A 17423-nucleotide genomic window follows, 5' to 3' on the forward strand; every position below is an offset into this window, starting at 1 on the left:
ATGAAAAATTGAAAAAAAAGAACATACCTTTGTTCTACCCATTCTGGCGGCAAACTGCTTAGTGATGCAATTTCATGTCACTCACTGTTTTCTTCTTCTTCTGCCAGGCTAAATATGTTTGTGTAACAGGGTTGCACGTATGTTGTGGGACATAACTTTATTGCAAAATTTCTATTATTTGAAATATTTCTATCATTTAAAAAAATGTTTTAACAATTAAAAGAGGCATATATTATAAACAAAATAATACAAACAAAAAGGATATTTAAAATGTATTTTAATGGTTGTATTTAACATTCTATTTGGTCATCTAGAAGGTGGGACAAGAGAAAAATGGCACTTAAGTGTGTGCTAGAGACTTATTTTTTATTTTCAATAATATTAAAAAAATGACCCATAGTCTACTGTATTTAAATGTTCATTTCTATTTGCTCATAGGGTTCATACTTAAAAAAAACAGCTTTGGAAGTCACCTCACAATGACTTCCAATACTACATTTAGCTACTCTCTTTTAGAAGGCAAAGTTGATGGCGTCAACTTAATTGGATAGAATGGTTTAGAAACTGTAGGTAAGTGGTTTTTGTTGTTGTTGTTGTTGTAGTGTTATTTTCTTATATACTGTCTATGGTTATTTTCCTCCCTCTCTAACGTGCCGGAAAAAGAGGAGCTCAGAGATTTTTGCTTTTGGTTTTGATTTTAGCTCCATCAAGTTAGTCAGATTAGTACCGGAATTTTGAGGTTGCTACCTTCAAATTAAAAGCCTACAAAATGTCAAATTACTAGCACGCGTTAAAGATGGTTACAATATGATGGGTATGGGTACCGTTGCAGTTTGTGGGAATCTGTTTGATTATTTGCTGTAAAATCATTAATATTATACTTACAGTATTAATTAAATGGATATTTAAATCACATACCACGGAAGCAAATATTAAGATCAAGGCCTATCAATGATTGTTATTATTAGCCTATATTATTATTATTATTATTATTGATAACTACTAAGCCTACACAAAAACGGGTGATAAAAAAGGGTGAAAAAATCACAAGGATTTAAAAACCTAAACAGGAAAGCAAACGAAAGTTTACATGCGTTTTATAAATAATGAATAAAAATTGTTTTTGACTCTTTGGAGACGCTCGATAATATTTTGAAAAGACATAACCGGACGTTTAACTTGTTATTGGACAGTCCCAGCTAGCTTGTTAACCGTATCCTGCTTCCATCCAGTGTAAAAACACAGGTAAGTTGAACGCTCTAGCTATTTCAGCAACGTTTTTGATTTACTGGTATTGTACCGTGCTGATTTTACCTCACTTTAATGCAGTAGGTGACCTGTCACTATCAGCTGGAGCGTGTGTCTTCTGATTCACTATGACACATTTGGTATTTGCCGAAGGAAAGTTCACTTCTAGTGTTAGCCACCAACTAGCTGTTAGCACAAGATTAGCATTAGCCCTGCTAACAATAGCAAACGTGTTAGCTTATATTAGAAATTGATTTACGTTTCCCCGGCTTACTGGTGTGAATTTACCAGTGCATAGTTTCGCCTAGCTACATTACAAACGTTAACGGCAGTTTAGGTACCATGATAGTTAGTGAAATGCGTGTTGTGCGTATGGCTAAGTAACGTTAGCTAACATGACCAGGAACCGTACGCGTCGTTCTGTTCTTAGCAATGGAACGTCACACCAGACTGCCTTTGAAATCTCGACAGTTCAAGATATATCGCTACCTCGTTTATCTGATACATCCCCGAATACCTTTTGTTTCCCTATGTGGACTCATGTGTATTTCAATTCGGTTTAAGTACTATCTTCAATCGGTGCGCATCCTTTTTATTTATTTTTTGAACTTTTGGAAGTGCTAGCAAGGTAAACGTTACATGTTTTGCGTGCTTGCCATTGTCCGTTCATATGCAGGAAACTGTAGCAAAGTTAGCTCTTATATATATGTCAATGGCTCTGACATTACACGACGTGTAATGGGGATCGTGTCTCTCCAGCTCCAAACGGTCCATAATGCATACAGCGTTCACTACAATCACAGAACATTGTTCGGCCACCAATCTAAACAGCAACGCGCTGCCATAACGGATGTTTTCGCGCTTGACGGGCTGATGCGAGTTAACGTTAGTTATCTAAAAGATAACGTTGTTGCTTTTCGTTAGCTTACGCCATACGCACCAATTACCGTTAGCCGACGAGGCAAGCAAGCTGGATTATAATTGACTGTAATTTGCCTGTCGTAATGATATGTAGCTAAGGCATGACAGGTCTAGCATTCTTCCACCTGTTGGGATCGTTCGATGTGAATGTTGGTGCGAGGCTGCTAAACTAACAGCTAACCTAACATTAAGTAGTTGACGCAGAAAGGTGGGAAAGTAGTTTTTGTAGGCCTTATTAGATAACCGACACGGTAAGGTAACGTAAGTAGAAGTCAATGTGCTTGGTTGGGAGACCTAAGTATACGACTATTTCAAATTCAGGATAACCCATATTGGCTTTCCTCTTGAAATGGACCCAGCACGAGGCGTGCTGTGTGCAGTGCTGACATTTGTCCGTTTCAGGCAGGCTGCTCGTGCCGCTGCCGCACACGTGGTTGACTTGTGCCGTCTGGGGTTGAATAGGTCCTTTTTTTTGCTTTGCTAAGATGGTTTTTATCGTGGCAAGTTTGTTTCTCTCCATCAACCAGGGTTTTTGTTACATAGCAATGGCTGCAGTTACTGTAAAAGCTAAGCAGGTGTTTACATTGTTCTGTTGACATCGACTGCATCTGCCCTGGTGCTGTGTTGCCATCACGTCCTTGCTTCCATATATAGAATGAATTTGTCCGGCCCTTAAGAAAAACTGCCTAGCTTGTTTTGACAAGGCAAGGCAGCTTTATTTGTATAGCACATTTCAGCAACAGGGCAATTCAAAGTGCTGTACATAAAAACGGTTAAAACACAATAATATAAGTTACAGTGCAGTATAAGAAATTAAACATTAAAGAGCAGTATTTAAAGAACTGCAACATCAAAAAGAAGGTCTTCAGCCTTGATTTAAAGCATGTGTCAAACTCGAGGCCTGCGGGCCAAAATCCGGCCCCTCAAAGATTATGATCCGGCCCGCATATCAATTTAGGTTCACAATACATTTTGGCCCACCTAGTTTTTGCCACTTTTTCCAACATTTTTGGGCGCTTTTTTTCCTATGATGGCAAAGATATTTGACTTTTTTGATTTAAATAAAAGCGTATCAATAAACTAAACGTGTCTGGCCCTTGATGTGATTCTTATTTTCCAGTGTGGCCCTTTAGTGAAGTTGAGTTTGACACCCCTGACTTAAAGGAACTGAGAGTTGCGGCGGACCTGAGGCCTGTACTACGAAGCAGGATTTGGCGTTAGCGAGCTAACTTCAGGTTCAACCCAGGATTTTCTCTATAACGATGGTGGATCACTTCTTATCGGGTTCAATCGCCATGGTAACTCATGCTGAACGCCTAACCTGGTCAGGAGCAGGTTAAGTTGGAGATTATAGATCAACCGGTGTTAAAGCACCGCCTACTGACAAATCAATACTTGGTTGATAACGGCGTTACCGTTCTTATAGAAGATCAGGCGGAGCTTGGTGCAGAGAGAGGGAGAGAGAGGGGTGCGCTCATAAAAGTTAAAACATTTAGAGACCGACAACCCCGTTAACATTCACTGATGGGTATCTTTATGAAAGATATAGATTTTAAGAGGAGGGAATTACATAAAGGCTATTTGTCGGCTTCTTTAGCTGTGTGTTGCCAATACGCACGTCTGTCGAATTATGTTTTGATATTTATTTTATTTTCTCTCATGATCGCTTACCACTGCCAGAGTTTCAACTGAAATAAAAGGCTAAAGCAACGACAAAAGTGTAATTATGGTCAGATCTTGTGCCTGACTGATGGGGAAGTGACCAGTGTACACTTTACACTTTATTCAGCCTATAGATGTTAAGAAAAAAGCACAGATGACAATTCAAAATGTATCAAAAATATTATGGAAAGTCGCCTATGTTACGTGTCATTGGGCATTTTTAAGTGGTTAGCCTATATAGAAATCCTGGAGCTTACTATCACGTAGACTACACCACTGGAAGTGATATTGATAGGATAAGCGTTTTTACGTAAAACAGTGTCGGCTTTTTTTTGCCAGCTTTCCTTCATGCATTTTGCCTGTAAAACCGTGTTTGTCGCTCTCCTAGCTTCTGCAGGAGCTTGTAAATTGATGCTGAATTCTTTGATGTAAATAAACTTTTATAATCAAGAAACAGTGTCAGCGGATTCCTCTCCACACAACATTACAGCATCGCTACAAAATACACCACATGTTCTTCATATTTATGTAGAATTATAGTTTGCTCTTCTTGTTTAAAATACGCAGCTCTGGTAGATGTTTGCGATTGGTCGTGGTGCGCAAACACCGCCTCTTTTATGTGGACGCGCCCGCCGCTGGATTGGGAAACCCTGAGTTGACTTAACTAGTTGATAACCAGCGTCGTGATACAGCTTATGTGGGACCGCGGTTGTTAGGTTAGGTGAAGCCGGATAACTGAAAGAGATCCAGGGCATGTTGATCTTGCTTCGTAGTACAGGCCTCTGCAGTTTTCTGGGAGGTTGTTCCAGATATGTGGAGCATTTAAAAACTGAACGCTGCTTCCCCCTGTTTTAGTTCTGACTCTGGGGACAGCAAGCAGACCTGTCCCAGACCACCTGAGAGGTCTCGGTGGTTCATAGTGTAGCAGCAGATCAGAAATGTATTTTTGACCTAAACCGTTGAGTGATTTATAAACCAGCAAAAGTATTTTTGAAATCAGTTCTTTGAGGCGCTGGAAGCCAGCGTAAAGACTTAAGAATTGGAGTGATGTGATCCACTTTTTTTGGTCTTGGTGAGGACTCGAGCAGCAGTGTTCTCAATCAGCTGCAGCTGTCTGATGGATCTTTTTTTTTATTTATTTTTTTAGGGAGACCTGTAAAGATAGGAAAGCTTGTTTATGCCAAGCAACAAAAAAATTGCAATTAGGATTCTGTTTTCATTTTTAATAGTAAAAGTGTAACAAATCAATGATTTCCTCAAGTTCCATTTTAAATAACTTTTAACCTTCCACAGTTTTAAAACCCTGTCTCATATCTGATAGTGCAGCGTTCTGGTGTCTGATAAGCCTTATGGGTGTATTATTCAACTGGAATTTCTGGTTCGTAATGTTATCGCATCACTAATACCTGACGCAGCACACCCACATCATCGAAACCCCCATTGCCTTTTTTTTTTTTTTTTTTTTATTATTATTATCAGAAGACTATATTTAGTCCGAATGAGACTCCCACTACTCATCACTTGATACAAAGTATTTGGTCCTGTACTCCTCTCATTTAAATGTTCTAACGGTTCTGGTTTGCTCTGCAGTTCTAGCTTGTGATCGGGACTAATGGAGACAACGGGAGTTTGCGGGATCGATGTGGCGACCAGAAGAATAGTGGGAGGCAGTGACTCTCCCCCCGACCTGGACAGCCCCTGCCAGGTAAGTTTACACTGTCAACCCGTGTGGGCTTTTTGTGGATGCTCTCTTATTTGTCATGGCATTAAAGGTGCAAAATGTAATATATTTACTGTATTAAATCCAAAAATAACCACAATATGTATTAATGTATTAAATACGCTTAAGCTGAAATACTGTCTTTTCTGACAACAAAGCTAATGCCAGTATTTTCTGCTTTTTGAAATTTTCCGTTCCGTGACGGAATGCCTGTTTGTGTTTTGGCCAGTGTGTGTTGTTATCATCTGCCTAATTTAGACAGCCGGGGCCGGGTTGCCACATATACCCGTAAAAACACAAACCCAGCGCGCTACAGCTGTAGTACAGCCATGGAAGAAACAAACAAACGGGATCAACGGAGATAGATTCTACCTGACCCCAAAACAACCTTGGCATGTTTCTAACAGTTGCGTGACCAGAGACGTTACAAAACCCGGGTACATACTGGAGATGTATTTGAAAGATGGAGACAGCTTAGAGCCCAAAAGGTCTCAGATTTTGGCTAATTTCCTCCTGAACATGTAAGCATTAGCGTCAGGCTAATATATCACGGCTACTAGGAACGGGCATTTTACGTCATTTCAACATTCCTGTACTCACGTTGAATTATATAGACTACTCCAGTTGGTTACTCGCAAAAACAATTGAGACCCAGCCAGTGAAGTGATCCCGACTGGTCCTGGCTAACGCTGCCATGCTAACGCGCCATAACTGCTAACATTACCGGACCAGGCAAGTGGGCTACAGCTGTTTTACAACATTTTTGATACCTCAGACCGTTCGGGAAATTGAGGGTGGGAAAAAATTCCAAAATATCCCTCCAGCCGCGGGCACTTTGAGGCGGCATTAAACCAGATTTCCCACCAGGCTGTGCTGTGTTCCGGCTGCGCCATACCACACCGGGAGTGTTTTAGAAGCGGAGAGTCTTCCTGCCTGACTCGCGGATTTTAGTACTTGAAAGAATATTCACCCGTTTCATTAAGCTAGTGTCTCCCTTCGACTCCAAGCACGCCATTTGGGCGGTATCTTTTGGTGAATTCACTGGATACTCGCTGTTTAACTCGCTGTCCGAACAGCCCCTGGCTCGCATGAAAATATTTAGCGGAGCGGAGAGCCGCTTCACCCACGCTTCTGGGACCACTGTAACGCGGCTGGTGGAGTATCAAGCGTTGACCATGATTGTTCGCAGAGGCCGCGGCGCCTCCGGAATGCTGCGCAGATGCGCCCGGTGGAAAACGGGGCTAAGACGGGCACTTAACCCCCAGCTTCCTTAGTGGAGCTGCTTGATGAAAGCTGCCAGATTGAAAGAGCTCTTCAATGAGACGTTATAGCTGCTTTGTGGTCATTTGGATGGATCTGTGTGTATGTGTGTGTGTGTGTGTGTGTGTGTGTGTGTGTGTGTGTTATCAGGAGGAGGTTGCAGAGTTTGGTTTGGGCCTGTGCTGTGCTGAGGAGGAGAGGGGGGAGACTCCAGGCCGAGAGGACAGTCCCAGCGACCTGGGGGAGGCAGAGCTGGACCCCGGAGGAGACCTCAAGACTGGGGAGGACAAGGCTTTTGGTAGGAACACTACAGCGTATGTTACAAGCACTTAGAGACATGCTCCCATTACATAAATGAACTGGCAATTTTACATGAAGGTTTCATGTCTTCATCAGCGGCCAAGTCATATTTCTGTAAAAAATCACAGCTCAAAATCGGTCTTATGCAACCGGCCATGTTAACCTATTCTGTCAATAAATGTCACATTTTTCACATTGTGAAATAGAAAGTCCTGCACATCAACACACTTTTGCATACATAAATATCATTATCAAAAATCTTTGTTTGTCATTTGATATCACAGGAATAATTGCTATTCAGTTTGACCTATTCCAAAACCTGCTTTTAGGGATGAAACCTAGTATCCAAAAAAAAAAAAAAAAAAAAAAAAATACAGTCTACAAATGCATGTCTGATATCATCAAGATGACCACATGAAATTCTTTGGGGAATATAAAATATGAAAGCATCCCTGTTTTTTTTTTTTTTTTTTGTCATTTTGTTCCAGGGAAGGAGGTTGTTCTTTTGATGCAGGCCCTGAACTCACTAGCCACTCCTGAGGAGAAACTAGCCGCTTTGTGCAAGAAATACGCAGACCTGGTAAGCTGAGTGTCGGCATGTGAGTCAGACTTTGGATCCCGAAGCCATAATACCTTTTTCACACCAACGACCCGGGTCGGACCAGGGTTATCTGACCTGTGTTCAACCAGTTTTTTATGTTAACTCAAACCAAGCCAGTCAACACGGGTTGATCCCTGGTCGTGACGCTTCAGATACAACCTGGGTCCCCACCCGAGAGCGATGCGTACCATTTACTCGCGTGCTGGAAATGGGCGCAGCAGTTTACACTCTTAGGGCCCTATTTTAACGATCAAAGCGCACAGCTTAGTTTGACGGCGGAAAAAAAGGGTCTGTGTGCCGGGCGCATGGGTCAAAAAGGTTTCGCTTAGTGTCTTCATTAATTCATAGGTAACAGGCGTAACATGCAATTAACCAATCTGTGTCATCTCCCATTCCCCTAAAGTCAGGCGCGTTTGTACCTTGGCACATTGCTATTATGAGGGCGGATTTGAACCGTAACATTTTTATTTGTAACCGTGTGTGTAACAAGCATAGTGCCCAAGCCTAGGCGCATTTTACTAATTTGCTGTTAAAATTACAATGAAATGCTGCGCTATTGACTTTAGACCAGGTTTTGTCACTGGCGCGATCACTTCCCGCTGCCTCAAGATAGCAACACGCCCAGAATGCACCTGAACACTTTAAGACCAGCACGCCCATGGGCACAAAGATGGGCGCAGGTGCATGCTATTTTGCGCTGCGACGGGTGCATGTCTCATATTGAGCATGTCAGGATTTTATCGGCTCCCGTTTCAACTGCAAATTACATTTGTGCAATTAATAGACTGTAATTTTTCCAAATAAATAACTTCATTGGAGTTGGGGTTTGTATAGTGTGCTTTGATGTATCCAATTAAAAGTATTATCTAATGCAATCTTTGTTGTTGGCTGTGTGTGTTGTGCGTCCAGTTGGAGGAGAGCCGCTGCATGCAGAAGCGTCTGAAAGCCCTGCAGAAGAAACAGTCTCAGATCGTGAAGGAGAAGATCCACCTGCAGGGCGAGCACAGCAAGGCCATCCTGGCCCGCAGCAAGCTGGAGAGCCTCTGCAGGGAGCTGCAGAGACACAACAAGACACTGAAGGTAACCCCTCCGCCTACTGCAACTGGATTCATCCATGTCTTTCATCTTCTGTCTCGTCTGGTTAGCGGCACCACCTTGCACGGTCATAAGGCCAACGATCGCTTCTAAGTTCAGGAAGTTAAACGTGTCTTTCAGATAGTAGTTCACTGCTAACACCTTTCTCCACAGCGCTGTGAAGAAAGGTGTGGCTACACCACAGATGCATTCTGGGATAGGAGGAAAAACACTGGGTTTGTGTGCATTTCTTTAAACCAATCACAATAGTCTTGCTAAGCTCCGACCGTAGTGACGGTGGCTCTAAAATAGTCTCGAAAAGGAACTTGTTTTGGTGGAACATTTGCACCCCGCAAAAGAAAACCACATACAATATTAAATGAAGTTAACTGTTGACACAATACAGTAACGTGAGCTATTTAAATTAGCTGGATACAACCGTAAACGTACATGCACATAAACCTCATTTGCTCTTACCCTCTTGCAATCCCACCAATCGGTCCCAAAACGTCCCAGTTAGAGACAGAGGAAATGCCGTAAACATATTCCTTGTAAATCTTTACAATCATTCCCCGAAAGAACCAAGCAGGCCGGCCTTGCTGCACGATACAAATTTCCTTCAAAAGTTGCCATTTTACAGCGTGTAGCTCGCTAACTCGAAGTTTGTTGATGTTTCCTGAAGCGAAAGGGATTTTGAGAACAGCAACACACAGAGCAGTAGGCGAGGGAGAAAGCAAGGACCAAATGACCCTGACACAGATGGATATCAGGGTCATTTGGTCCTCCTTAGATACATTCTCTCCTCCCTCCCCCAAGCTTCTGACCATTTTTAAGTATAAGACATTTGTGCAGTCCGAGGCGCAGGGCTTCTCTGCGTATATGTATGTGTCATTTATTGCCCGTGTGAATGGCGCAGATCTCCCCCTCTTGCCTCGCTCCCAACTCCTCGTCGACCTCCTTTCCTTCCCTCTCGTGTCCCCTCAGGAGGAGAACTCCCAGCGGTCCCGGGAGTACGAGGAGCAGCGGAAGGAGGCCATGCTGCACTTCCAGATGACCCTAAGCGACATCGAGGTGCAGATGGAGCAGCATAGCTCCCACAACACCAAGCTGAGGCAGGAGAACATGGAGCTGGCCGAGAAGCTCAAGAAGCTCATCGAGCAGTACGAGCTCCGAGAGGAGGTACGGCTTTAAAGCTGCAGTGTCTTCACGTCTGAGCCCATTGTGGAGCCTGCACTGCAAGAACACAAATTGTGGTAGTCCAGAAAGTGGAATTCCATTCTAGGTCCTATGACATGCTGCTTTTTGGATGGTTTTATATAGGCCTTAGTAGTCCCCTAATACTGTATCTGAAGTCTCTTTTATATAGACCTTAGTGGTCCCCTAATACTGTATCTGAAGTCTCTTTTATATAGACCTTAGTGGTCCCCTAATACTGTATCTGAAATCTCTTTTATATAGACCTTAGTGGTCCCCTAATACTGTATCTGAAATCTCTTTTATATAGACCTTAGTGGTCCCCTAATACTTTATCTGATATCCTTATGACATCTTAAAGGGAAGATTCCAGATCGGCCCATCTGAGCTTTCATTTTCTCAAAGGCAGAGCAGGATACCCAGGGCTCGGTTTACACCTATCGCCATTTCTAGCCACTGGGGGACCATAGGCAGGCTGGGGGAACTCATATATTAAAAAATACCTCAAAGTGAAATTTTCATGCCACGGGACCTTTAAAACTCTGCCTTCTCTGAGTTACTTTTTATATGGAACTTGAATCATGGCTGAAAGGAAAAGGTGCTTAAACGTGCAGGCCATTTTAGCAAACCAGAGGACAAAAATTGCAATCCTGGCTAAAAACTAGAGTAGAAAGACTAAACTGACCTATCTACATTTGTTTTCAATTTTTTTTAGATAATGTTTTGGTGGCTTGTCCCTTTATTCAGTAGTGACAGTGGATAGGCAGGAAACGGGGGGTGGAGAGGGGAGGATATGCAGCAAAGGGCAGCAGCAGCGGAGTCCGCTGCCAAGGACTCCGCCTACATATGGGGCCCATGCTCTGCTGGGTGATCTAGAGGTCGCCCCCATTTGTACTTATTTGGTGCCTATTAAGGGGCCTTTTGCAACCTACCTCGTTTGGTCCGGACTTTCGGACTTTTCAGTTTGATCCAAACCAAAAGTTACGGGCGTGAAACCTCCCCTCCCGACCACGGTCCGGACCAAACAGCCGAAATGGTTTTTATCTAGTAGAGCCCGACCGATATATTGGCATTTTTCAAACTATCGGTATCGGCATTTAGATTGGCCGATAAACGAATATTTAAAAAATTAAAAAACCGGACAAAACACCCTTCAACCACGCTCTGAGTGTTGGCGTTGCATAGTTTGTCCACCAGAGGGCGCTCTACAACGTCCCTGTTGGCAACACTCATGTTCAGCCCTTTAAGTTTCATATCTTAAGTTTTTATTTTTATACATTTTATTTATCAGAACTTACATATATTGATCCTCTGTCCATTGTGACAATAAAACAAACCATTTCATTTTTAAACTGCTTTATCACATTATTTTAGTGAGGACTCATAAATAATTACAAATAACTAATGTTAGGGAAATAAAAAAAGCTTTTGTTACGCGTTTCTGGATTTAAAAAAAATATATACTGTATATCGGCCGATAAATCAGATTTTTAAATGCCCAAATATCTGTATCAATATCGGCCTTAAAAATCCTTTATCGGCCGAGCTCTAGTGTGATTAGCATTTTTGGGATAGTTCAGATGCTTGACCAAATCCAGGAAGCTCTGGCAGGCTATCGTCGTGTTATAAGAGAAGCGTAGCTCCTTTTAGGAACTGTTCAGTGTTCAGTGTGTACATGAGAGAGAGAGATAGAGAGAGAGAGAGAGAGAGAGAGTGTGAGTGTGAGTGACGGTGGATGTGTTCAGAGCAGACAGCTGTCGGCTATCGGAGCAGAGAATAAATCAGCAGTTTACTTGTTAAGTGGTAGCAAATGCACAGTGTGGGTTTCCGTTTGTCTCTGAATAAATGCTGTGTGTGTGTGTGTGACGTGTCCTTCCTTGCAGCACATAGACAAGGTGTTCAAGCACAAGGAGCTGCAGCAGCAGCTAATGGACGCCAAGCTGCAGAGAATCACCGAGATGATGAAAGAAGTCGAGGACAAGCAGCAGAGGGAGCGAGACTTTGTGAGTACATATCCTCCTGTGTGTTCTAGTTTCCACTGCACCTTCACGTGGCTCTAACAAACACGGCCAGTAGCTGAGCAGAAATACAGCCAATCAGTGGTAATAAAGATTGGTTCGGTATAATCGACTGACTGTACTTTGACGCTTCAGCTGTTGAAGGACGCCACAGAGTCCAGACGCAAGTGTGAGCTGATGAAGGAGCAAGAAATGCAGCTCAAACAACAGGTAAACACACACACACTAGAGTTGTCAATCTTCCTCTATAATACCATTTGAATATCATTTGCTATTGTTTTTTTTTTTTTTTACTATTCCAATAATATTTGAATATTTAATGCTCTTATGCAGCCTGTTATAAATATGTACTACACCACTCAGGCTTATTCATTGTCAATGCCACTATAAGCATGTGGTTGTTGTTACACGTTCTGTCCACTAGAGGGACTTCCAACATCAGCCTGGCTTTGGGGGATCTACGTCATGCCGCGTTGCATTTCTGGCACGCAATTTTGTTTACATTATATTTCCACCACGAGCACACAGCGACAAACACAAATCAGCAGAGAACTCTGTAATGAAACATTATCTAACATGTTGTAGATAATGGTGTATTGAAGCGGCTCTGTTGTAAAAGGCTAACGTTGCTCGGTTAGCACAATGACCTCACGTTAGAAAGCACAGCCGAAATGATTTGTCATAAACTAGCTAAGTAACAATAGTGTTAGCCGCGATGCTAACGGCATTGATAACTAGCTAAGCCAAACGGGGCTGCCACTACTATTTTAGTGATTTAAAAGCAACCTGTTTGTTGCAGATTGTCACGTTACTGAGAAAACAGCTGTTAGAAGGTAATATATGAAGTCAAAGCTAACTCTGACAGCTGTAGGGCAGCTAACATTAACTTTAGCTGCCTCCATGAAGCTCTCAGCTAAGCTCCTATAACTCGCGACGCAGTGATTTTTTTCCGTTACTATTCGAAAAATATTTGAATATTCAATGCTCAAATGCAGTAATATGCACCACACAATTCGGGCTTATTCACTGCCAATGCCACTATAAGCATGTTGTAACATGGTTTGACAATTTCATCACTGAGCTCTTCCAGACATTTAAAGTGGCCATATTATGCTCATTTTCAGGTTCATAATTGTAATTTGAGATTGTGTCAGAATAGGTTTACGTGGTTTAATTTTCAAAAAAAGACTCCTCTTTTCACCCTATGTCAGGTCTCTGTTTTAGCTACAGAGTGAGACCTCGCAACTTGTGTAACATCTTTGTTGTCAGTCGCACATGCGCAGTAGCTAGGTAAGGATTACATGAGCTAGCTGGCTGTTTCTCCAACTTTGGCCTGTAAAAGGCAGGATGAGCCTTCTTCTAAACGAGGGCGCCCTTCCAACTTTGCATGGAATACCTGCAGAATAGGGACATGGAAGTAGTTCTATACAATTTATTTTGTAGATTAGGGTGAATTTGTGTGTGTTGTAGCAGCGTTTTGCCCTTGAGAACGAGCTAGCAGGTTAGCCCCCCTAGGCCCCTCGTCTCGGCTAGTGACGTAGAAAGCCGTGCAGATTTTGAACAGCTCACCCGGAGACTGAAGCCAGGATACATTCAGAAACCGTATCTCACTCAAAACAGCATGGATGGATTTTTTTTTCAAAGTTTGTATGCGTGTGGAAGCACCAGAGACACAAAATAACACCCCAAATCCCAGAAAAAGTGATTTTTTTTTTTTCTTCTTCATAATATGGGCACTTTCAATACAATAAAAAAAACTCTTTTTACTAAAAAAGAATAGTGGAAGTTTCAAAATAAAGTGTATCAATATTATTGGATTGGATAATACTGGATGGTTGAGGATTGAATCGATAGATATCTATCTATCGATCCAGATGGATGTCGTTACATCTCTCTCTCTCTCTCAGCTCTCCCTGTACATGGACAAGTTTGAGGAGTTTCAGAGCACGCTGGCCAAAAGCAACGAAGTCTTCACCACGTTCAGACAGGAGATGGAGAAGGTGACTACCGTGGGGCGTCCTGTTGCCTAGCGTTTGTGTCTCCAGTGTTTTGTTTGTTTTTTGTTCCCCCTGCCCGCTGCTAACTGTCTGGATTTCCCCCTCCCAGATGACCAAGAAGATCAAGAAGCTGGAGAAGGAGACAACACAGTGGAGGACCAAATGGGAGAGCAACAACCAGGCACTGCTGCAGATGGCCGAGGAGGTGACTCTTAGCATCCACCCGCTCCTCCTTGCTTTTGGTTGCTTTGGTAGCAGTAAGACAAATGGGGAAGAAAAAAAAAATCATACGGTTTTATTAAAACTGATTATCGACTATTGTGGTTGTGGATCGTTTAGATTTGAACGATTCCGATCCCTAGACAGATTCTTGAAAAATGACATCAAAGAAAGGCTTTTACGTCCTTTTACGTTTTTGGTGAGCCCAGAGGGAAAATATGGTATTATAAAAGTAGCCGACATTTACGGCAGCTCGCTCACGGTGGACTACAGAGAAAGTGTGATATTTTTACATCTGTTTCGGAGCGACAGAGGGAAAATATTTCAGTCGACACATGAGGAAGGGAAATTTGCGTTCTAATCCTGTCCGATTCCTACCGGTTGCTTAGGAATAGTGGAGCATAGTGGAACCGGGTTTCGGTACCTAACCCTACACTTATGTGGAATTGGCCTTGGTGAAAGGTGCACACATAAACAAACCAACAGGAAGTAAACTCGGGCTGAACGATTAACCGCTGAATGCGATTAGCTAATCGTGAAGACCGCGATTAATCGACTGTGCAGTATTTAGTTGAGTTTGGTTTAACATTTTATATTCCTCTTTTTATTATATTTACAGATTTTATTTATTTTTTTATAAGAAAAATGCTGCAATAATGTTACATATCATGGATTGTTTAATGTCCTAGTTTCAGTGGATCTTTCATTTATTTGTTTTTACTTTATAATTTTATAAGATTATTTTTTGGGGCATTTTTGGCCTTTATTTTTGACAGGACAGCTGAAGTCATGAAAGGGGAGAGGGAGGGGGGGGGGTCGAGAAGTAAATGGACACCCGGTCTACCAACTGAGCTAACCGGGCGCTCTGTTTTACTTTATTTAACATGATCATAGAAGGTGTAATATTTAGCTAAAAAAATCGAATTGTTTTTTTTTTCTCCCCCAATTGTTTAATTGTAAATAATAAAATAAAATAAAACAGCTTGTTATGTTGGTGCACGCCTGTGTTAGCGTGCGCTTGTTGCCCCGTGTGCGCTGATGCGCTCATCTGTTGACATTTCCAACCGCCTTCCTACAGCCGCTTAATCAAAGCGGGCTTTCCACACAAACAAACGTACACGTGTCATTAGCATGAGAAACCCACTGCCACGATTATTTTTTTTAAAATTAAAAGCCAGACCCTGGATTAAACACAAACCGTATGCTTTCGACAGGAAGTTCAGAGCTTTCACCGTAGCCTACGTAAGTGGTCAGGTGTGTGTGTGTGTGTGAGTGTGTGTGAGAGAGAGAGAGAGACGGTAATTACCGGTAGCGACTCTAGAGTCGCAGTGATCGTCAACGATCACGGAAGGCTTGTATCACGCGGACACGCCGACAGTGTTGTTGTCGTTACTTAGAATTCCTCATGGGGGAGAGAGAAACGAGGCACCGTAGCTTCTTTTTTTTTTCTTCACTTTTCCCGAACTGGAAAAGTGAGGCTCACGAAAGCTTGTGTTTGCGTTGTAGAAAACTCTGCGCGACGGCCACTTCAAGGCCCTGCAGGGGAAGCTGGAGCTGCTGGAGAGGCTGTGCCGCGCCCTGCAGAAGGAGAGGAACGACCTCAACAACCAGCTGAGCCTCCTGCAGGAGCCGGGAGACAAAGGGAGCGCGGCGCTTCCCGAGACCCAGCCGCCGGAGCCCTCTGCTGGGGAGGACGACGACCCGGGCGAGGAGGAGGAGGAGGAGGCGGCGGAGGCGGAGGAGGAGGCCGGCCTGGCACAGGCTGGCGAGCTGGAGGCGGAGGGCATCCACAGAGCTCCCCGACCCCCCGAACTGGAGCCCACGGCGGCTGCTACTGACACAACCACTACCGCTGCTACGACGACGAGCAGCCAGCCCGCAGAAACGGCAGCCTCGCAGCAGGACTGAAGGAGCCCCCCCCCCCACACGGTGAGAAGGCTGTGATGGGAGGGGGCTCCACACACCTCCAGCCCACAGAAATAAAGCATCTTCAACGGGGATAGATTTTTCTTTTCTTTTTTTTGCCTCTTTGGGTTTCTACACGGAAACTCAACCCCATATCTCTCTTCTCTTCTTTTTTTTTTTTTTTTTTTTTTTTTTGTATGTGCCGTTAGTAAAAGAGGAATAACATGACCGTATTGTAAGGATTCTATTCTAAAATGTTGCCAGTGTTTAACATTGGTTGTAATAACTGGCTTCGTGGCAAGCACTTGGTCCTCCCCTGTTTTCTACCACAATTGTATTTTTTTTTTAGGCAATTTCCATGCAGTCCCATTGACGCTGTTCAAAGTCAAATTGGCCAGGGCGGCAACTATCGATTTTAGTTTTTCACCATCGATTAATCAGTCGATCACTTTCTGGATGAACGGGGTTAGTAGTTTGGATTCTAAAATGTCCGAAAATGGTGAGAAATGTGGATGAGCGTTCCCCCAAAAAGTCCAAGATGACGTCCTCAAGCGTCTCGTTCTGTCCACAGCTCAAAGATATTCCGTTTACTGTCACAGAGAAGAGAACTAGAACATATTCACATTTAACAAGCTGCAGTCAGAATTCCCCCCCCCCATTTTTGACTCCGACTGATTAATTGATTTATTAAAATACCTGGCGATTGATTTAAATAGTTGACAACTTATCGATTCATCTTTGCAGATCTATAATTGGCCTTCCGTTTCCCTGTAGCGTCACACGTCTCACTGGGTATTCGAGTTGGATTCAATTCCAACGTGGACATATCACATGCATAATTTGTCATAGGTTGCTTTTGATTAATGTAGCCCTTAATGTCCCCATGTGATCTGGAAAAGCTTGAAGAGCAAATGGGACATAGTGTAGAACAATTTTCAAAGTCTGTTCTTGGCCACAGGGTATTAAACAAGTTTGTTCGGATCATGTCATATCAGGTTTTAAAATTTTTGGGATTAGAGCAGGAAGTGCCAGCAAAATGAATCTGCACATGGGTACGTGTAATAAGTGGTGGTGGTGTTTTTTCGGCTCGGTAATGTGGTGACTACAGCTCGCAAGCTACTGTAGCTGCCGAGGTTGACCTGCTATCAGTAACTCTCTGGCAGCACGCTTGCTAATTGCCAGTTAGCGAGCTAGCTAGTAAGGCTGTCACCTTATCTGAAAGGCGCCATGTCATTTCTCTGACGCTCCATTGTTCCGACCTCTCAATAACCCGAAAAATTCCCTTTTTGTTCCTACTACAGCCC

General features: G+C 43.0%; 1 protein-coding gene across 5 annotated transcripts; it reads left to right on the forward strand.

Annotated features, from left to right (window-relative positions):
- The first annotated feature begins 526 nt into the window (after positions 1-526).
- On the forward strand, positions 527-16212 carry txlng (taxilin gamma). 5 transcript variants are annotated; one of them, XM_028578329.1, is made up of 11 exons: positions 527-570; positions 5422-5536; positions 6962-7109; positions 7600-7691; positions 8622-8792; positions 9771-9965; positions 11864-11983; positions 12134-12208; positions 13906-13998; positions 14105-14200; positions 15721-16212. In XM_028578329.1, the coding sequence occupies exons 2-11, from the start codon at positions 5444-5446 to the stop codon at positions 16120-16122; spliced, it is 1485 nt and encodes a 494-aa protein (XP_028434130.1). In that variant the 5' UTR covers positions 527-570; positions 5422-5443; the 3' UTR covers positions 16123-16212. The 5 variants fall into 5 exon arrangements, with proteins under 5 accessions (XP_028434130.1, XP_028434095.1, XP_028434111.1 ...); XM_028578294.1 differs by lacking the exon at positions 527-570 and adding an exon at positions 1160-1245; XM_028578310.1 differs by lacking the exon at positions 527-570 and adding an exon at positions 1262-1328.
- Positions 16213-17423: the final 1211 nt, after the last annotated feature.

The sequence above is a fragment of the Perca flavescens genome, chromosome 1 (genome assembly GCF_004354835.1).
Source record: "Perca flavescens isolate YP-PL-M2 chromosome 1, PFLA_1.0, whole genome shotgun sequence".
Taxonomy (NCBI): Eukaryota; Metazoa; Chordata; class Actinopteri; order Perciformes; family Percidae; genus Perca; species Perca flavescens.